The following is a 23392-nucleotide window of genomic DNA, read 5'->3' on the forward strand; positions in this document are numbered from 1 at the left end:
CAAAATTAAAATGGCTTTTTATACCTGTTTCGTTAGTTCTTGGAAAAAAGTAACTGGTGTTTGTTTTGCTAATGATAGTCGATGTTGAGAGGGCACGTAAACGCAGGAAATTAGAAAGGAATAAAAAACGTAGCGCGCCGCGCGAAAGTTGCGACGGAAGATAGACGTTTTTCCTCAATAAGGGCCCATTTAGACGATGCGAGAACTCGCATGCGAGTTTCATTACAATGCGGGTTTTGATTGGTCGGTTGAATTGGACGTAACCAACATTCCGCAATGTAACTAAAATCGCATTCGAGTTTGCGTTCCGTCTAAATCAGCCCTAGTCTGAAAGTACGAGGGTTGTTTGAGAAGTAACTTGGATTCATATCAAAAAATAATAATATTGCAAATGTATTTATTTTATTTCTCTACGTAATCCCTCCGAAGTTCTACGCACTTGTCCCAACGAGTCTGCAACTTCTCTATGCCTTCACGGAAGTGCGTTTCTTCAAGGGCCTCGAAATACGCATTGACCTCCCATATAACCTCTTCATCGGACTTAAAATTTCGCCCTAAGAGAAATGTTTTCAGTTTCGGGAAGAGGTGATAGTCCGACGAAGCCAAATCTGGTGAATAAGTAGGGTGTGGAAGAAGTTCCAATCGTAACTCCGACAATTTTTGTGCAGCGACACGACTTGAATGCACCGGAGCGTAGTCATGGTGAAAAATCACATTATTTTTTGCCAAACCTGGACGTTTTTCAGCTATTGCCGCCTGTAACTGATCCAAAAGTGATGCGTAGTATGCTCCAGTTATAGCTTTTCCCTTGGCCAGGTAGGCAATTAAAAGTATCCCTTTGCGTCTCAAAACACAGACGCCATCACCTTTCCAGCAGACGGAATGCATATGGCTTTCTTTGGAGTTGGCTCACCATGACCAGCCCATTGTTTCGACTGATGTTTCGTCTCCGGGATGTAGTGATGGATCCAGGTTCCATCCATAGTAACAAAACGGCGAATAAAATCTGTTGGCTTTTTTTTAAACACCTGCAAATCTTCATCAGATGTTTACATGCGAATACGCATTTGTTCTGGAGTCAGTAATCGCGGCACTTACCTTACACAAAGCTTTTTCTTGTGCAAATCGTCGTGTAAAATAAAATGCACCCGCTCAGAAGAGATGTTTGTGGCTTCAGCTAATTCGCGTATTTTCAATCTTCGGTCGGCTAAAACTAAATCATGGATTTTATCGATGATTTCGGGTAAAAGTGCTGTTTTCGGGACTCCAGGGCGAGGTGCATCTTTAATGCATGTCCTGCCTCGCTTAAACTCATTTACGCAAAGTCAAATCGTTCCCTAGGAAGGACACGTACTACCCAACGTAGGTAAAATCCTTTTATGGATTTGTTTCACAGTTTTGCCTTCTAAAAAAAGAACTGAAAAACTCCACGAATTCCAATTTTCTCCATTTTCCCGCGTAACTCAGACCAGTTTTGTTTGAACTACTGTCAAATGTCAAACTCCTGCCAAAAATGACATGACGCCACATATTAAATATGTTTAATTACTAGACTAAATCAATACATACAGAGTTGACGCCAACGCCATCTATACGTAGGCGAAACAAGTTACTTCTCAAATTACCCTCGTATACCTCTGATTAGATTTTCGCTACACAAATCCCTGGGCTATGTCACTATAGTTGGTCAAACCAAATTGCCAGTAAATAAGAACAAATAAAAACTATACTCACCCATCCTTTTAACACACTGTGACAAAACAAGTTGTAAGACAAAGATAGTATGATTCTCTCTGTCCATGTTTGAAATGAGACAGTCCTTTGACAAACTATAGCTATTTTATACTAACATTTTACTGCTATGCTATGATAATGCAAGGTAATTAATGTACCTAATTATGTGAGTTAATATGTCTTCAAAACGCGAAAGTTTTAAATATTATATTATCATTAATTCATTACTAGTCATAAAACTGAAACCGTTAACTTTTCAGCATTTTCGTAAAGTTATCCTATAGATAAGTTAGCTATCTGGTCAAGTTAGGTATTATCCTATGGATAAGGTACGTAACCTAACCAGGTTAGGTTTGTTTTATGGCAATCCTGAAAAGTGACTCGTTTCTGAACCAAATAAATTATTACTAACGAAAATGCGGGCAAACAATACATTATGGCTTAAAACTTTTTGGGAAACAATAGAGACCCAGGAGAAATGCCCTTGTAGACTAACCGTACAAACATTACCAAATGCTAACAAAACCGAGTTAAGTATGGCATTTATATTCGCTCGGATGAGTCGTTGCCCAACCTAACTCATATGATTTTGAACGTGACCAGCAAGGGTACAGCCCTATCATGGCACAATGTCGAGTTTCCTCATTTATTATGGAAAAGCCCTCTGGCCCCTACCTATAAAAAGCGGCCAAGTGCGAGTCGGACTCCCCATGAAGGGTTCCGTATTTAGGCGATTTATGACGTATAAAAAAAAAACTACTTACTAGATCTCGTTCAAACCAATTTTCGGTGGAAGTTTACATGGTAATGTACATCATATATTAGGGTTCCGTAGCCAAATGGCAAAAAACGGAACCCTTATAGATTCGTCATGTCTGTCTGTCTGTCTGTCTGTCTGTCTGTCCGTCTGTCTGTCCGTCCGTATGTCACAGCCACTTTTCTCCGAAACTATAAGAACTATACTGTTGAAACTTGGTAAGTAGATGTATTCTGTGAACCGCATTAAGATTTTCACACAAAAATAGAAATAAAACAATAATTTTTTGGGGTTCCCCATACTTCGAACTGAAACTCAAAATTTTTTTTTCATCAAACCCATACGTGTGGGGTATATGGATAGGTCTTCAAAAATGATATTAAGGTTTCTAATATCATTTTTTTCTAAACTGAATAGTTTGCGCGAGAGACACTTCCAAAATGGTAAAATGTGTGTCCCCTCCCCTGTAACTTCTAAAATAAGAGAATGATAAAACTAAAAAAAAATATATGATGTACATTACCATGTAAACTTCCACCGAAAATTGGTTTGAACGAGATTTAGTAAGTAGTTTTTTTTTAATACGTCATAAATCGCATAAATACGGAACCCTTCATGGGCGAGTCCGACTCGCACTTGGCCGCTTTTTTTTTTTTAGTTTTATCATTCTCTTATTTTAGAAGTTACAGGGGGGGGACACACATTTTACCACTTTGGAAGTGTCTCTCGCGCAAACTATTCAGTTTAGAAAAAAATGATATTAGAAACCTCAATATCATTTTTGAAGACCTATCCATAGATATCCGACACGTATTGGTTTGATGAAAAAAAAATTTTTGAGTTTCAGTTCGAAGTATGGGGAACCCCAAAAATTTATTGTTTTTTTTCTATTTTTGTGTGAAAATCTTAATGCGGTTCACAGAATACATCTAGTTACCAAGTTTCAACAGTATAGTTCTTATAGTTTCGGAGAAAAGTGGTTGTGACATACGGACGGACAGACAGACGGACAGACGGACAGACAGACAGACAGACAGACATGACGAATCTATAAGGGTTCCGTTTTTTGCCATTTGGCTACGGAACCCTAAAAACCTCCTACTAAAGGGCTCATTTAGACGGTGCGAGAACTCGCATGCGAGTTTCATTACATTGCGTTATTTGATCGGTCGGCTGAATTGATGTCACCTCAATGGTCCGCAATGTAACTAAAATCGTATACGAGTTCGCGCGCCGTCTAAATGAGCCCTTAAAGTCCTACCTATGTTCGATGAAATCATGCATGTTTCAATAAACAGAGTTGAATTTGTTTTGTTTCTTTCAATTTTAAAACAAAACAAAATCAACTCTAGTTACATTTACAGGCACTTTTGAGAGAGACAGTGTCGAAATACACGTTTTATGCGGCATAAAAGGCCGGCCGTATCTTTTTTTTACGTTAAATTACCAGTCTAATTTTTCACAGCTTCAAACGACCGTAGATCTGAGTATATGGTTTAAATTTCAACTCGATACCTCCACGCGTTTCCGCGATATAGGGTCCTGACAGACGGACGGACGGACAGACAATAAAATGATCATTATAAAGTTGCCGTTTTTTTCGTTTTGAGGTACGGAACCCTAAAAAATAAAAGGCTCATTAAAAAATTAACGAAGACATCCAGCAAATGTAAACACGTAAAAAATACAATTACACGGCATAAGCAGAAGTAAAGACCACCTTTTTAGGTCGGGCTGATGAAAACAAACTTTCTTCTTTATATTGGTTGACTTTATTACCTCATTTCGTTGAAAAACTCACTTGGCAAGCGCGAGACGGCCGTCTTTGACGGTTCCGTAAACTCTGTTTTTAATAGGACACTGCGACGCAAAATAGCAGAAAGTGACTGTTGAAATGAAAATCCATACTTATAGAGTCTGTGCGGAAAGAGAAGAGTCGTGAAATGTATTGGGATCCAATACATTCTACGACTCTTGTCTTTCCGTACAGACTCTATTTATTTATTTTTTAACCTTTATTGCACAAAAGAAAACCTTACAGTACAAAAGGCGGACTTAATGCCATGAGGCATTCTCTCCCAGTCAACTTTAAGGCACAGAATAAGTAATAGTATTATCATACAGAACGGCCACGCACCGCCCCGCCCCGACTCGCATTACCTCGCCCCGCGACATGAATCTGGCGGACTTCTGGCGTGCTCTCAGTAAAGCGACTTACCCACACATACACAATGACGCGTGTACAGACGTGCCGTGCACACATATAAACGCACATGATTTTTGATGTATGGCGTGTCCGCCCTGTGCTTAGTCAAACCAGAGAGATTGTGGGCAGTGCTCGTACTACTACTTTGTACTGGGCAATGTTGTATGCCTTGTATGGTATCACTAGAGTCGAGTCTCAAACCTTCTCAAATCTCAAAATTCGGTAGAAAAGGAAGGAGTACGGAACCCTAAACGTCATTCGCGAAAGCCCTTACTTAATTATGGGATACGCCCGACCCGAATAACTGTAAGCCGAAATCGAAAAAAATGGCGGTTACGTTCGCGATCTGAGGGGCCTACCGCGAACACCGAAGTTCGCGAATTGCGGGCATCTTTCTCTGTTACTCCAATTAAGGCGTAATTAGAGTGACAGAAAAGATGCCCGCAATTTGCGAACTTCGGACCATTTTATCTGAAATTGCAAAAGAAATTCTGATACAATGGTTCTTATTGCACATGATGGATAAGGACCCTTTTCTGATGGAAAACCACCTCTAGCAATACAAGAAGACCTTCAATATCAATATATCAATACATCTTATAAAACAAAGTCTCCTGCCGCGTCTGTCGGTATGTTCGCGATAAACTCAAAAACTACTGTGCTTATTTTCATGCGGTTTTCACCTATTAACTAATAGAGTTCTTCTTTAGAGATTCTTGAAGAAGGTTTAGGTGTATAATTTGTAAAGGTTTTGTGTAAATTGGTTGAACTACCCGTGCGAAGCCGGGGCGGGTCGCTAGTTGATTGATATGTTGAAAGATGAGGTAATGATAAAATGCGCTGTGCCTTAATTATGAAAAGTATTTACTTGATCATGAGAGAATAGTATGTATCTAATGACTTCAATCACGTCTAATATCAATAGATTGTACTTCAAATCATTTCATACTTTTTCTGTAATTTTACCTTCCTCATCTTATAGCTATTGTATTACAGATAATAACTATTTTTACAATGTGAATCTTGTTAATCCTATTGTTCGTATTAACAAGCATAATTATAATAATTATTGTTACCAATAAATAATAATAGTGTTACTGGCTAAGCCAGAGCAATCACAAGTACAGTCACCTGCAATAATATGTAACACAACGAAGGCTGCAAAAATATCTGACAAGGTCTTATTTGTAGAGCCATAAGAGCGAGTCACATATTTTTACATATTATTGCAGGTGACTGTACCTATCTAGGATAGACCCAGGGACGGAATATAAAGTGTAATTTTTTTTCACCAGTTATACTCTGCGTAGTGAATGGATCTAGGTCCTACTGAATAACTTTCATGGGACCAATGCCGAAATCGCGAAATAGTACATTACGATACAAGTGCGAAAGGAACGAAATTCGCAACGAGTGGCGATAAATGAAAACACAACCGAAGGGAGTGTTTTAAATCGACACGAGTTGCGAATTACCTTTTCGCACGTGTATTCTACAACGTTTTACAGTACATATGGCCCTTTAAATTTTCAAGATACGCACGTATAGTATAGTATGGTATAGTATAGTATAGTACTAGTTAGCACCATATGTGAAGTTATCTATGAAAAGGGACCTTATTGTCGATGGCGCTTACGCCATTATTAACGATGCTCCGATATAAATAAAAAATACAAAAAGCGCCATCGACAATAAGGTCCCTTTTCATAGATAATGCCCCATATCTAGTGTAAACAAATTTGGCTGTCTCTTTGCAATCAGCTGCATCACATCAGCCGGAATGTATGGGACAGCCATTGGAGTTGGTATGCAGTCTGCGTGCAGTTCCCGTACAAATTGCAGTTGGGTTGCAGACAGGTGAGACAGGTTGCAACAAGCTGCCCTGCGTTAATATTATTATCAAACAAACAGATACTGAACTTATTTATAGAACAAAACATGACAACAACGGGTTGCACTCCGGGAGTGCCGGCAGAAGTGAAAACTCAATGACATTGTAACAGTTTTTCGATCAGGTCACGTGTCCGTCTTACGAATTTTCAATCTGTCGAAATTCACTTCAAAATAACAATAAATAAAAAAACTTAAAATAAACTAAAAACAGATACATAAAAAAGTTGCTACTTTAAACAGCCGAAACTCTCCATCCCGATTCTCGATAATTTAACCAGAATTACCAGAATAAAAACGCCAACAACCTTCACCCAATCAAATCTCAGCCTTATTCCTACAGCCACAGGTTTGTTTTTCGCTCAAACGAACATTCCAGGCGTTTTGGCTGAAAAGGAACCTGTTCCCGGTAACTGTACCATCACTACCATCGTACATATATCACTGACTTTTCTTAAACCTTATTGGGTTGGATTAAGGTCGGTATTCGGTCGCTGTAAGAGTTTGCGCAAGAGTTCACTGGCCGCCATTGCCGTTTTTCAACTGTCAATGGCTAGACACGTGCATAAGATAAGAATGTTAGCGTAATACCGTAAGCAGCTGTGATGCTGTCGTCTCTTTCTAATAGGCATGTGTGAGAGGAGAAGGAGGAATGCGTTTTAGCTTGAAGGTTAGGTACAGTCGCCATCAGATATATCGGAGCGGCCAAGGTGTTCACAATATCTGAACACACACTCTAACGTCTCTAACGCCCTGACAATAGAGGCGTGTTTATTTATTCCAATTTTATTCACAAATAAGCTTACAGTCTAATAAACCAAGGCACTTATAAGTAATGTTATTATGCATGCTATGTTACACTTAGGGCCAGTTGCACCAACCACATTTGACAGACCGATCAACGTCAGCCGGTGCGCCCCGGCATTTTACTATGAAACTTTCCATATATAACAATTTAGCGAACTCTTTAACGATGCGAACAGTTTCGTGCAACCGACCCTTACACTATAAAAATTACATGTCAACGTTACAAAAACAGGAACAAATTCAATTATGTCAATCAAGCAATAGTTATTTGTACAACAAGTGATCAAAGTTTGATATTTCTTCGAGTGCTTATTTTGAGTCCCGTGCAAGCGAAAGATTCTATAATAGATTCACGAGCGTAGCGAGTGAATCTAATTTAGAATCTTGAGCGTAGTAAGGGACTCAAAAGCGCACGAGATGTAAATAACTTTGATCTCGTGTAGTACACAACATTTTTCACCTCAGCGCAGTGAGAACATACCTATTAGACAACTTGAAAAATGTAATCCTTCTTCATCACTTAATACCTGCAATCATGTTTTCTTAAGATATACAAACAATTAAGTTTAATTACCGCAATGGAACACAAAAACAAAACGTAATAATAAATTCCATTAAAATAATATAGAAATAACAAACATTAACTGACACTTCAATCGACAACTTCTTTTTTGTAAAAAAAATCTTTGTAAGATACGGTCCGAATTGCGGATACGTACTATTTGTCAACTATGGTAGAAATTCTTAAAAGTAAAATAATTAATTTTGCGTGATGATCTGTGTATTTTTTGAGTTCGTTATTTTAATTATACAATAAAATACCTAAAATATAGTATTTTATCAGTTTTTATAAAATCTTAAACTTTATTTTTATTTATTAATTATTAAGAATTCATACTCGTACGTGGTTTGGAACGATGCGGTCTGAAGTTTTTCGGGGGTCTATTATAAACCGTGAATATACTGTTGAATGTCGTTTTAACTTTTTTTTGTCTGTTTCTTTTTGCTAACAGTGTGAAAGGGACATAGATAATAGAACCCAAGTATTTCGAACTTTTATTAGACCCCGCATGTTGAAATGACATTTGACTATAAAGGTCACTTGAATGTCATTTTGTCTCACTTAGTGAGCAAAATCGCATTTTGCTCACTGTTTCTAAGAATCAAAGTACCCTTGTTCGAGCTGCTGAGGTGAAAATAAATATTAATAGTCATCAATTACATTAAATTCAAAAATTCATACATGCCTTTAACAATTTGGTAAGACGCATGATAAAAAATATCAACTTCGGGTAACCGCAGAGACATAATATATCATTAAACAGAGCGACAGCTCTTACAGAGGGAGCGTTTGCAGCCCAGCGTGTTGAGATATACAGGATGGCGCATTCAGATCGGTCAGTATGGGAAAATCTGAAACTATAAGACATACGACGATCTCTTCTTAGGAACCATGTCATCGATTTTAGTAACAAGAAAAACTGCATTCATACATTTAAAAAAAATGTGTACTCAGCTCGGGAATCGAACCCGGATGTTTTGAAAAAAAAAATCTAAAATTATTTCTATTTAGATATCGATTGTGTAGGTCTTAAGCAGTAAATGTTACTATGAAACATGATGTCTGAAATGAATAAAATGCATTGTTTTCATATCCTTTAATTTATTTTAGTATGTTTTCGAAATGGCCACCATTTTTTTCAATACATTTTACATAAAAAAAAATTAAATGTATGAATGCAGTTTTTCTTGTTACTAAAATCGATGACATGGTTCCTAAGAAGAGATCGTCGTATGTCTTATAGTTTCAGATTTTCCCATACTGACCGATCTAAATGCGCCACCCTGTATATAAATATGCGATCTGGGGCTTTACGAATTACCGCCCGTGGTTTGTCTAAAGTTTTACGTCTTGCCTTGGCCAGGAAGTGAGATTTTCTCCCCGCTACGCGAGGGCCTACTTATGGGCCTGGTGACGTAAACAATATTTGTTTACGTTTTTTGTTGGTTATTTTTTGTACCCATAACTCCACACATTATACGGCTAAATTATTTGAAACGGTACATTAACTACACGGCTAACGCTTAACTTGAATCGGGAGGAGAGGTGTGAGCGATTACAGTTTTTGTCACAATTATTTATTTCACGACATATACGAGATAGTTACACACACAGTTACAAGATTTTTCTGACAATAGCCAACGAAACAAGTACCTACGAGTGGATTGTACATGTGAGATTCCCTGTCTTATATCCCAGAATGCTATTAATATGTACCTAATTAAAATGATATTTTTAATTTTCAATATGTACAGATGTAGTCCATTAATTGCTTTCCATCGTATTTTCTCGGAAACGTTCGTATTTGTATAAGCCTGACCAGTAATATATGATAATTGTCAAGAGGGCGCTGTTATTCTCATGTATAGGGTGACAATTCAGTGTAGTATGAAAAAAATAGTTCCAGTGAAATTCCGCAACATGGCGCACCCTCAATAGATCCTGGTTCACCTATAGCTACCTACTTCGGTCAGTACTTTTTGTACCGAGGTCCGAGATTGACTGAAATAGCAAGACACATTCGTACGTTTTCGTGAAAATACGATGTACTATTAATATACTGGTTCTTATAATTAAACTGTGGTTTGTTTGCCATGGTAACGGGATGGCGTCATTGAGCGTTGAACATTACGTAAGAATGCCTTGTTGTATGGAAGGAATGTTTTTAGGCACGTCTGTATGGATTGTAAATATAGAAACTATATAGGTATTGCAATACATTTTAATTGTTATTAACAAATCGGAGGTTTATCGTGGCTCCTCAACTCGTATCAATAGAGATATACGTGCAGATGGGTCCGTCAAGGTTGTGGTGGTTGTATTAATACAGTAATTTTATACATTTAGCGTTTGCGTCAAATCCGTTAGTTCTGATTTTCTGCAGACTTATTTATGATGTTGACTCAATGAGTTTGTGACCTCGAGCGCCGTACGCAACTTTGTCAAAAATCGAAAAAATTTCGTTTTTTTTTTTAGTTTTGGGCGATTCTAACCCTAAATGACTAGTTTTTGATAGTACCTTCCTTAGACGTTTTTAAAGAAAACTGAATTTGCTACAATACGAGATTATAACTGTCTCTGGAGGTAGATTGAACAGTTACCGAGATAAAGGCTTTAAAAATTTAGACTTTTTTGAAATTGAGCTCGTAAGCTAGTGAGTGCAGTGAGTATGCACTTTTGACTCGGGCGATGCCGCTTGGCACGATTGTTCCTAAGGTCTTTGCCCAGCTTTGTTTATTATTTACAACTTTCTTTCCATCATGTTCCAGTTCGACGAGTTCGCGCGCTCGCTACAAGTGGACCCGCACTCCCCCCTCTTCAGGCTAGTCACAGACGGACAACCCCCACTTAGGTGTGTATAACTACTATTTTAACTAATTTTAGCACACACCAGCCTTCTGGCCCCGCTCAAACGGTATCACCAGGGCTAGGGGTCGTGGGGTTGGGTAACGATCGGTAGCTAAGAGCTAGCCCACACCAGCAACCAGAACGTCCACAAAAAGACGAAGAATGACTCCTCGGCGGGGAGCGACCCGCTACAATCCTCGCAGCCGAAAGGCGGCCACGGCCTCTCATACCTCCCTTCAGGGAGGCATCGAAAGATACTACTACTACTTTAAGCGCCAGTGGCACCATCCGCATTTGACACCTTGACCACAGTATAATAAAGATTACTAGCATACAGTATGGACGCTCCCTGCCTCCCCTTGAAAGTGCCGCCCACCCGCTCTCGGTTACCTCACAGTTACCCTACAATGTCTTATCTCACTCACACAAGCATGGTACGCGTTCACCTACACAAGCTTAGGCTGTGTGCGTAGGAACGCGTTTGTTTCATACATTTGATCGCCAGTGTCCGAGGTGTGCCTTGACAGACTGATCAACGTCACCCGGTACGCCGCGGCGGTTTACTATGAAACTTTCCATACAATAAAATTTAGCGAACTCTTTAACGATGACAAACAGTTTGGTGCAATCGACCCTAAATCAATAATCACTAGATGTATTTATTATAGGTTGCTAAAATTATATTTCTAGAGAGCTGCACCAAAATTGCTATGAAACTTACGATGTCTGATAATCATCGCTTATCACTTTTTTAAGTGTAAGGCCTGAGTGGACGCTCGAGTTGGGCGTGCAGCGGGGCGGGGCGTGCGGCGTGCATGTTAAACAAATGCAAGCGTATAGTAGCGGCCTTAGTGCACGCTGCTCAAATCACTTGTGAACCCGACGCCACGCTGCACGCCCCGCCGAACGCTCCGCTTCGAGCGTCCACTCAGGCCTTATACACTCTAAAAAACGAAGACCAACTAAGAGCAGTTTTCTCTTAGTTGACGTTAAGTTAATTATAACAATAACGATCTTATATAAATCAAAGAAAGCTGATTACTTAAAACAATAAGTGTATCTGTGATTGAACTAATAAAGTAGGTATGTTATTAATCCTAACAATTGTATACTTTGCATCTATCATTAACTTGTTGGCATAATTATGTAACGTAGGTTGATTCAATCCTTAACAAATTAATTAAAACAGATAAATATGTTAATAGTTATGAACATTTTAATAGTTTATGTGATTATTTTGTCTTTGTTGATTTACATAAGACTTGGTATTTTAATCAACTAAACATATAATATTTAGAACAACGAAGATAAAACATTCAATCCCATTATGATCAAGTTATTGTATTAATTACGAAACTAATATTCCATTCTATTAAGAATTATTTGTTAAATCGATTTTATTCATAATTAAATTAAATAATCAGGTAATCCGTTCAATCAAGAGATAAGTAGGGGGGCGCCGGTGCACCTGCGTTCCTCCCCGCCCGCGCCCCTGCGGCGTCTGAGACCGTGCGATGCGAGCGGGGACTAGCTAGTCTCAGCCTCAACGTTCAGCATTCAACTACTTAGTCATTCAAGTACGCGTCAACGAAATAAGCTTGTGCATTTATTTCACGGCAAGCCTGGAACAGTGAACGTGTTACCTTTGCTTTGTCTACCTAATGTATAATAGTGTATGTGCAACATGGAGGAAGTGCTAATCTAACCTAACCCCTTAACTGATAGCAGTTCAAATGCGTTACGCATACCACCCGGCGCGGGGACGTGCCGGGATGGTTATGTGGGAATCCCTGTTGTGGGCTAATGAGACCCCAGGTCCACCCAGTAAAACCCCTGTTGGCCGCCTCAAGGCTTTAATAGGCGGGGGAAGAAAAAATTTTGCTTGCATTAATTCGTACAGTCTCGAAAGCTTTTTCTAATCAATATTTAGGGTTTACAGATGCCCACGATACGATTATCTCGAGTACCGTAATTGAGCTCTTCATGAAATTAATGACCCTAGGGTCAATATCTAGAACACTATACAGACTAAGTCATACAGTCGGGATAATGTATCAATTATATGTCTTAAGTTAGTTCATGATTAATAACAAAGAAATCCCGAGAGTTTCCTGTGAGCTGTGTACAGTAAGCTCAATCTATAGTTATTTTTTAAATAATCGATATAAATGTAACTTAAAAATTCCTACACAATTCGAAAATTTGATGATTAGGTCATAATAAACATACGAAGTTTTGCTAAGGTTGACTCTGTTGCTCTTTTAAAGGACGCCGCGTCTTTTGACTGGTCACCTGTGCTCTCGGCCTCAACAGCTGACGCCAAGGTTTCTCTTTTTAACGCTGCTACTCTGAAACTTTTTGATAAACATGCACCCGTTCACACCGTGCGAGTCAAGCGGCCACCGGCCCCTTGGATCACCGAGAGTGTCCGTCTGGCTATGAGGAAGAGGAACCGAGCTTTTGGTCTCTTTAAGCGTGCTCGTACTGGCGAGAACTGGAAACTTTTTAAGATTGCCCGTAATCGCTGCAACCAGGTGGTGCGTACAGCGAAGCGACGGTTTATTCATGACAATGTGTCCTCCTCGTCTATGGCCGATGTATGGAAGTTTATCAAGTCACTTGGTCTGGGAAAACCTGCTAATGGGTTCAGTAATGATAATTTCTCACCTAATGATCTCAACAGACACTTCTCTTCTGCTGCAACTCTTGACAATCGGATTAAGGCTACCACTCTCTCTAACATTTCGTCTCTTTCTTCCCCTATCAAAGATTTTTTCTCATTTTCTCCCGTTTCTGTCTCTGATATAAAGACCATAATTACAGCCATCAAGTCTAAAGCCGTGGGTTGGGATGATGTCAGCCGTTTTATGATTATTTCAGTTCTCGACTGTGTGCTTCCTGCAATAGCTGACATCATCAACTGCTCACTGGCCAATGGCGAATTTCCTTCCCTTTGGTGTAAGGCTTTTGTTATTCCACTGCCCAAAGTTAGCAATCCCTCCACTCTTAGCAATTTCCGACCAATCTCTATCCTCCCTTTTCTCTCTAAGATAGCTGAAGCGGTGGCTCACAAGCAACTGTCCCGTTTTATTCACTCCCATAACTTGTTGAGCCCCTTACAGTCAGGTTTCCGTCCTAGTCACAGCACTTGCACTGCGCTTCTTAAGGTGACGGAAGACATCAGACAGGGCATGGAGAACCAAATGGTCACGATACTTGTTTTAATAGATTTCTCCAACGCATTTAATACCGTTGACCATGATATCCTCCTTGCCCTGCTCAAGCATCTGAATGTGTCTCCGACAGCCCTTAACTGGTTCGCGACTTATCTGGGTGGTCGCCAACAAGCGGTTAGGCTCGACAAGTCTCTATCTGATTGGTGTGATCTTGCGACTGGCGTGCCTCAAGGCGGAATTTTGTCTCCGCTCCTTTTTTCCACTTTCATAAATTTTATCACTCCTGGCCTTCGTTGTTCCCACCACCTGTATGCCGACGATCTGCAGCTTTACGACCAGTGTGAAGTGACTAATATTTCGAGTTCGATTGATAGGCTCAATCTGGACCTATTGCACATCCAACAGTGGTCTGAGCAGTATGGCCTTTTTGTGAACCCGTCTAAGTGCCAAGCTATCGTTATTGGTAGTTCTCGACAGGTCGCCAGACTGGATTTTGACACTATTGCACCAGTAAACTTTAACGGTTCACCAATTCTATTTAGTCACAGTGTTAAGGACCTAGGCATTATGCTCGACAGTTCGTTGGATTGGAGAGCGCAGGTTTCTGAGGTCAGCCGAAAAGTTATGGGTTCTCTTCATTCACTAAACAAGCTAAAGCACCTTTTGCCCATTAAGACTAAAATTCTCCTTATAAACACTCTAATTCTACCTATAATTGATTATGGTGATGTGTGTTATCCGGACCTATCTGAAGAACTTCTCAATAAGTTGGATCGCCTTCTCAATAACTGCATTCGTTTCATTTTTTGCCTGCGTAAGTACGATCATGTCTCTGCGTACCGCTCCCAGCTTGGCTGGCTTCCCATCCGTCAACGACGCAGTGTTCGCATGCTTTGCTCTCTATACTCTGTCCTAAACGATCCACTCTCTCCTGTATACCTCAAGTCCCTCTTTCAATACTACGGCGTTTCTCGCGACCGTCAGCTTCGCTCTTCTGGCAATATGTCTTTATCCATCCCTCCACATCGTACTGGCTTCATGTCAGATTCGTTCTGCGTGCAGGTAGCGCGCCTTTGGAACCGACTCCCCCTTAGTATTAAAAATGCCCCAAACAAGTTCGCTTTTAAGAAATCGGTACGTGCTTTCTTTGCTGCTAGAATGAAGGATTCCTAGTTTTAGTTATATAATTTATATATTTTATTGTATATATTTAAATTGTTAGGTATATGTATTTATATTATATGTATCGTGTATATTATGTGTGTAAAATTTTTTAAATTAGCTTTGCGGTTTATATTAAATTTTGTTAGTAGTAGTAGCAGTTGCACCGCCCACAATCTCTCTGCTTTGCCTTAAGGTTGACTGGTAGAGAATGCTTTTGGCATTAAGTCCGCCTTTTGTACGATAAGTTTTCTTTTGTGCAATAAAGTTTAAATAAATAAATAAATAATATTAATCTCAATTGATATGGAAATTTGCACCACTCGGATACCGTGAGATCTATTTATTATGATTTTTTATTTTTTATTTTATGCTTAAAAAATATGTTTATTCATCCTACACTCGAAAATTTTATATTTCTACAATTATCTGTTTATTTAACACGTGTTATCAAAAAAATATTGGAATAATAACAAGTGCTTTGCGAGAAATCAAAATAAATAACAAATAACTTGAGACCAATACTTTTAAAATTGCTACGCTTAAAATAGCTACGTTCAAAAAGCCTAATGACAATACTTTGAAAGTCAATATCAAAAAAAAAAAGTCACCTTTCTCACTTGTTTGACCCTGACATATCCCATCCATACAAGTGTCAAGAGTGACGTTCCTTCAAAAACGTCACTTTTGTCACTTGTTTGACACTGCCATAGCCCATCCATACATGTCAAAAGTGACGTTTCTTCAAAAACGTCACTTTTGTCACTTGTTTGACACTGACATAGCCCATCCATACAAGTGTCGAGAGTGACGTTTCTAAAAAACGTCACTTTTGTGACTTGTTTGACACTGCCATAGCCCATCCATACATGTCAAAAGTGACGTTTCTTCAAAAACGTCACTTTTGTCACTTGTTTGACACTGACATAGCCCATCCATACAAGTGTCAAGAGTAACGTTTCTAAAAAAAAACGTCACTTTAGTCACTTGTTTGACACTGACATATCCCATCCATACAAGTGTCAATAGTGACGTTTGTAAAAAACGTCACTTTTGTCACTTGTTTGACACCGACAATCCCATCCATACAAGTGTATTAGTGACGTTTCTTAAAAAAAATTCAGCTTTCTCACTTGTTTGACCCTGACATATCCCATCCATACAAGTGTCAAGAGTGACGTTTCTTCAAAAACGTCACTTTTGTCACTTGTTTGACACTAACATAGCCCATCCATACATGTCAAAAGTGACGTTTCTTTAAAAAAAAGTCACTTTTGTCACTTTTTTGACACTGACATATCCCATCCATACAAGTGTCAAGAGTGACGTTTCTTAAAAAAAAGTCACATTTTCACTTGTTTGACCCTGACATATCCAATCCATACATGTTAATAGTGACGTTTCATAAAAAACGTCACTCTTGTCACTTGTTTGACACTGACATAGCCCATCCATATGTCAAAAGTGACGTTTCTTTAAAAAAAATCACTTTTGTCACTGACATATCCCATCCATACAAGTGCCAAGAGTGACGTTCCTACAAAAACGTCACTTTTGTCACTTGTTTGACACTGACATAGCCCATCCATACAAGTGTCAAGAGTAACGTTTCTAAAAAAAAACGTCACTTTAGTCACTTGTTTGACACTGACATATCCCATCCATACAAGTGTCAATAGTGACGTTTCATAAAAAACGTCACTTTTGTCACTTGTTTGACACCGACAATCCCATCCATACAAGTGTCAATAGTGACGTTTCATAAAAAACGTCACTTTTGTCACTTGTTTGACACCGACAATCCCATCCATACAAGTGTATTAGTGACGTTTCTTAAAAAACTTTCAGCTTTCTCACTTGTTTGACCCTGACATATCCCATCCATACAAGTGTCAAGAGTGACGTTTCTTAAAAAAACGTCACATTTTCACTTGTTTGACCCTGACATATCCCATCCATACAAGTGTCAAGAGTGACGTTTCTTCAAAAACGTCACTTTTGTCACTTGTTTGACACTGACATAGCCCATCCATACATGTCAAAAGTAACGTTTTTGAAGAAACGTCACTTTAGTTACTTATTTGACACTGACATATCCCATCCGTACAAGTGTCAAAAGTGACGTTTTTGTTTGAAGAAACGTCACTTTTGATAGTTCATGAACGACCAAAAATCGTGATATTAAATAAAATTATCAGTTTCGTACGGTAGTTCCCACGCTAGCCCAGTGCGGATTGGGGACTTCACATACACCTTTGAATGTCTTCGCGGTACACTAGACTTTTTAAACTTAGGTTAGCTAAACGTGGGACACATGTCGTTAGAAATTTCGCAATTTATACATTTTAAACTTAGGTCAGTTGAGATACGTCAAATGTTAGTTATAGAAACGATATGGATCGGATATATCAGTGTCAACAAGTGTCAAAAGTGACGATTCTTAAAAAAAACGTCACTTTTGCCACTTGTTTGACACTGACATAGCCCATCCATACATGTCAAAAGTGACGTTTCTTTAAATAGAAAAGTCACTTTTGTCACTTGTGTGACACTGACATTTCCCATCCATACATGTCAAAAGTGACGTTTCTTTAAAAAAAAGTCACTTTTGTCACTTGTTTGACACCGACATATCCCATCCATACAAGTGTCAAAAGTGACGTTTCTAAAAAACAAACGTCACTTTTCTCACTTGTTTGACCCTGACATATCCCATCCATACAAGTGTCAAGAGTGACGTTTCTTCAAAAACGTCACTTTTGTCACTTGTTTGACACTGACATAGCCCATCCATACATGTCAAAAGTGACGTTTCTTTAAATAAAAAAGTCACTTTTGTCACTTGTTTGACACTGACATATCCCATCCATACATGTCAAAAGTGACGTTTCTTTAAAAAAAAGTCACTTTTGTCACTTGTTTGACACCGACATATCCCATCCATACAAGTGTCAAAAGTGACGTTTCTTAAAAACAAACGTCACTTTTCTCACTTGTTTGACACTGACATATCCCATCCATACAAGTGTCAAGAGTGACGTTTCTTCAAAAACGCCACTTTTGTCACTTGTTTGACACTGACATAGCCCATCCATACATGTCAAAAGTGACGTTTCTTTAAATAAAAAAGTCACTTTTGTCACTTGTTTGACACTGACATATCCCATCCTTACATGTCAAAAGTGACGTTTCTTTAAAAAAAGTCACTTTTGTCACTTGTTTGACACCGACATATCCCATCCATACAAGTGACGTTTCTTAAAAACAAACGTCACTTTTCTTACTTGTTTGACCCTGACATATCCCATCCATACAAGTGTCAAGAGTGACGTTTCTTCAAAAACGTCACTTTTGTCACTTGTTTGACACTGACATAGCCCATCCATACATGTCAAAAGTGACGTTTCTTTAAATAAAAAAGTCACTTTTGTCACTTGTTTGACACTGACATATCCCATCCATACAAGTGTCAAAAGTGACGTTTCTTAAAAACAAACGTCACTTTTCTCACTTGTTTGACCCTGACATATCCCATCCATACAAGTGTCAAGAGTGACGTTTCTTCAAAAACGTCACTTTTGTCACTTGTTTGACACTGACATAGCCCATCCATACATGTCAAAAGTGACGTTTCTTTAAATAAAAAAGTCACTTTTGTCACTTGTTTGACACTGACATATCCCATCCATACATGTCAAAAGTGACGTTTCTTTAAAAAAAAGTCACTTTTGTCACTTGTTTGACACCGACATATCCCATCCATACAAGTGTCAAAAGTGACGTTTCTTAAAAACAAACGTCACTTTTCTCACTTGTTTGACACTGACATATCCCATCCATACAAGTGTCAAGAGTGACGTTTCTTCAAAAACGCCACTTTTGTCACTTGTTTGACACTGACATAGCCCATCCATACTTGTCAAAAGTGACGTTTCTTTAAAAAAAGTCACTTTTGTCACTTGTTTGACACTGACATATCCCATCCATACAAGTGTCAAGAGTGACGTTTCTTAAAAACACGTCACCTTTCTCACTTGTTTGACCCTGACATATCCCATCCATACAAGTGTCAAGTGACGTTTCTAAAAAAAACGTCACTTTAGTCACTTGTTTGACACTGACATATCCCATCCATACAAGTGTCAAAAGTGACGTTTTTATTTGAAGAAACGTCACTTTTGACAGTTCATGAACGACCAAAAATCGTGATGTTAAATACAATTATCAGTTTCGTACGGTAGTCCCCACGCTAGCCCAATGCGGTTGGGGACTTCACATACACCTTTGTATTTCTTCGCGGTACGGTAGACTTTTTAAACTTAGGTAAGCTAAACGTGGGACACATGTCGTTACAAGTTTCGCAATTTATACATTTTAAACTTAGGTCAACTGGACGTAGGAAAAAAGGTCGTTAGTATTTTCGTGTGACAAAAGTGACGTTTTTTATGAAACGCCACTATTGACACTTGTATGGATGGGATATATCAGTGTCAACAAGTGTCAAAAGTGACGATTCTTAAAAAAAAACGTCACTTTTGTCACTTGTTTGACACTGACATAGCCCATCCATACATGTCAAAAGTGACGTTTCTTTAAATAAAAAAGTCACTTTTGTCACTTGTTTGACACTGACATATCCCATCCTTACATGTCAAAAGTGACGTTTCTTTAAAAAAAGTCACTTTTGTCACTTGTTTGACACCGACATATCCCATCCATACAAGTGACGTTTCTTAAAAACAAACGTCACTTTTCTTACTTGTTTGACCCTGACATATCCCATCCATACAAGTGTCAAGAGTGACGTTTCTTCAAAAACGTCACTTTTGTCACTTGTTTGACACTGACATAGCCCATCCATACATGTCAAAAGTGACGTTTCTTTAAATAAAAAAGTCACTTTTGTCACTTGTTTGACACTGACATATCCCATCCATACAAGTGTCAAAAGTGACGTTTCTTAAAAACAAACGTCACTTTTCTCACTTGTTTGACCCTGACATATCCCATCCATACAAGTGTCAAGAGTGACGTTTCTTCAAAAACGTCACTTTTGTCACTTGTTTGACACTGACATAGCCCATCCATACATGTCAAAAGTGACGTTTCTTTAAATAAAAAAGTCACTTTTGTCACTTGTTTGACACTGACATATCCCATCCATACATGTCAAAAGTGACGTTTCTTTAAAAAAAAGTCACTTTTGTCACTTGTTTGACACCGACATATCCCATCCATACAAGTGTCAAAAGTGACGTTTCTTAAAAACAAACGTCACTTTTCTCACTTGTTTGACACTGACATATCCCATCCATACAAGTGTCAAGAGTGACGTTTCTTCAAAAACGCCACTTTTGTCACTTGTTTGACACTGACATAGCCCATCCATACTTGTCAAAAGTGACGTTTCTTTAAAAAAAGTCACTTTTGTCACTTGTTTGACACTGACATATCCCATCCATACAAGTGTCAAGAGTGACGTTTCTTAAAAACACGTCACCTTTCTCACTTGTTTGACCCTGACATATCCCATCCATACAAGTGTCAAGTGACGTTTCTAAAAAAAAACGTCACTTTAGTCACTTGTTTGACACTGACATATCCCATCCATACAAGTGTCAAAAGTGACGTTTTTATTTGAAGAAACGTCACTTTTGACAGTCCATGAAGGACCAAAAATCGTGATGTTAAATAAAATTATCAGTTTCGTACGGCAGTCCCCACGCTAGCCCAATGCGGATTAGGGACTTCACATACACCTTTGAATTTCTTCGCGGTACGGTAGACTTTTTAAACTTAGGTCAGCTAAACGTGGGACACATGTCGTTACAAGTTTCGCAATTTATACATTTTAAACTTAGGTCAACTGGACGTAGGAAAAAAGGTCGTTAGTATTTTCGTGCACTAGCAGACATTTAATTGCTGGTGACTGTACGCGTACGCTCGTATAAAACGCTACTCTGTAACCGCCCTAAGATACCTTCATCCTATCCAATCCGTTGCTTTGCGGCCGTGCGGCCTTGAGGTATCGCCATCGCTTCCCCTCCCACCCCGCGCCGATCATTTAAATAATTTAACAATAGCCATTTTTACAATTGTGACAAAAGCTCATTGTATTAATAGGAGATTCTTTGACGTTGTGATAACATTAATTACAGGCTGTATGGTGCATTAAAAAAATATACTGTAGAATTAATGCGCGTGGGGTAAAATACGTTATAATTGTTTAAAAAATAGTAAAAATAAAATCCCCTGGTTTTTTATTTTATTAGATTGAGTAGAATAATTGGCGTAACAATATAGTGGAAAATCACCAAGTGTTTAATTAATGTTGTATTGTAATTATTTATTTCAAACATTTTTATTGCTCGTGACGTATGCACCACTAAAAAAGTGGTGCATATTTTACTTACAGTGTAAAATATTTAGTTATGCCTTTTGAACAAAAAATCGCTACTGTAGAATTTTATGTTTACATCTTTTTAAAAACTAAATTTTTAAAATTTTTTTTTCCAAAAATCTCAATATATTTTTTAGAGATTACTTTACACATACATTCACAAAATAGTGTTCTATTATATTCCAAACACAAATATACTGTAGGATATAATGTGATGCTCTCGAACAATTAAAAGTTTAGTAACCGGCCTATAAGGCGAGGCACGGGAAACGATCGGGACCATGCTTCCGAAACCCCGCCAGCGCCTGTCCGAACTGCGGACTCGACTTCGGAGGAACTGTTTCCCTTTACTTCTCTAAGAGTGTTAAATGTTAATTATAATATATATGTAAAGTATGTAAAAGAAAGTTTGATTTTTAAATGTAAAACGTTTAGTTGTCTAAATGTTTAGATGAATAAATAACATCTTATTATATATATATATATTTTTTTTGTTTTATTCATTTACCCCCTTTTCATAAAACTTCACTTTGTTAAATTTGAATCTCAATTGTTTAATCAGTTCAACTATGAAGCTTGTCTAGTACAATATACCATTCTTCTTCATTTGTACTATGACTCTTTGTCTCATTTACTAAGACATTTCTTTCAGATCTCTACTTTTTATGCGCACCGTGCTGAATAATGCTGATCCTCGTACTCATATTATACTCAAGGTCTTAAATACTAAGATATACATTTATTTCAGATCTTTTTGAGGATCGGCCTAGACCGGTTTCACGAGCACGCATCCTCCCGTGTTTGTAAAGCTAAACCGGTCTAGGTCGATCGCCAAAAAGATCTGAAATAAATGTACATCTTAGCATTTAAGACCTTGAGTATAATATGAGTACGAGGATCAGCATTATTTAGCACGGTGCGCATAAAAAGTAGAGATCTGAAAGAAATGTCTTAGTAAATGAGACAAAGAGTCATAGTACAATTGAAGAAGATTGGTATATTGTACTAGACAAGCTTCATAGTTGAACTGATTAAACAATTGAGATTCAAATTTAACAATTTCTTAGTTCAGGCTAATAAGATGCATAAGTCGATGCAATCATGTTCTTAGTTGAACTTATTAGGGTCAAATAGTTGATACAGTAATTCTTCATGTTAACATTGATTTACATCTTAGTTGAAATGATTAAACAATTGAGATTCAAATTTAACAATATCTTAGTTCAGGCTAATAAGGTGCATTAGTCGATGTAATCATGTTCTTAGTTGAACTTATTTGGGTCAAATAGTTAATACAGTAATTCTTCATGTTAATATTGACCTACATCTTAGTTAAACTGACTTGTTTGTATTAGTTGGTACAGTAACTTATCATGATAATAATTATTAAGCCCTTAGTTGATCTTGCTAGGATCAACTAGTTAGCATAATTATTTTTCGTGTAAATATTGAACAAGATCTTAATTGGTTCAGTTACATAGATATAGTAATAGCAATCAGAATTACCTTATTTGATGTGTCTAAGTTCTTGTTAGGCTCGTATGGAATCAAGATGCTTGATTACGACTATCAAGATATTGATAGGGCCAACCAAATTTTTTTTAGAGTGTACTAAGGCATAGACACATAATAGAAATATGGATCGCTTTGTATGCATTTTACTGCTGTTAAGTGTATAGATTACGTTCTCATTTTAATACGTATTGCATCCCTTTCCGTTTGACTTTTTAGTATGTAAATAAACATTCCAACACAATAGAATATGAATATATGCCACAATTCCACTATCAAGTCTATTTTAAACCTATTCAGTGCTATTGTTATTAATGATATTGTCATCCAAACGTCATTA

The 23392-nt window shown here is 38.0% G+C and overlaps 1 protein-coding gene across 3 annotated transcripts in view; it reads left to right on the plus strand.

Annotated features, from left to right (window-relative positions):
• LOC134657802 (RNA-binding protein fusilli) overlaps nt 1-23392 on the plus strand; it is a 149077-nt gene that overhangs the window by 79572 nt on the left and 46113 nt on the right. For all 3 annotated transcript variants that reach the window (XM_063513364.1, XM_063513366.1, XM_063513367.1), the window contains exon 3: nt 10725-10807. In XM_063513364.1, the coding sequence (XP_063369434.1) occupies nt 10725-10807 (83 nt within the window). The remainder of the gene's footprint in view (nt 1-10724; nt 10808-23392) is intronic.

Source organism: Cydia amplana, chromosome 21 (assembly GCF_948474715.1).
Source record: "Cydia amplana chromosome 21, ilCydAmpl1.1, whole genome shotgun sequence".
Taxonomy (NCBI): domain Eukaryota; kingdom Metazoa; phylum Arthropoda; class Insecta; order Lepidoptera; family Tortricidae; genus Cydia; species Cydia amplana.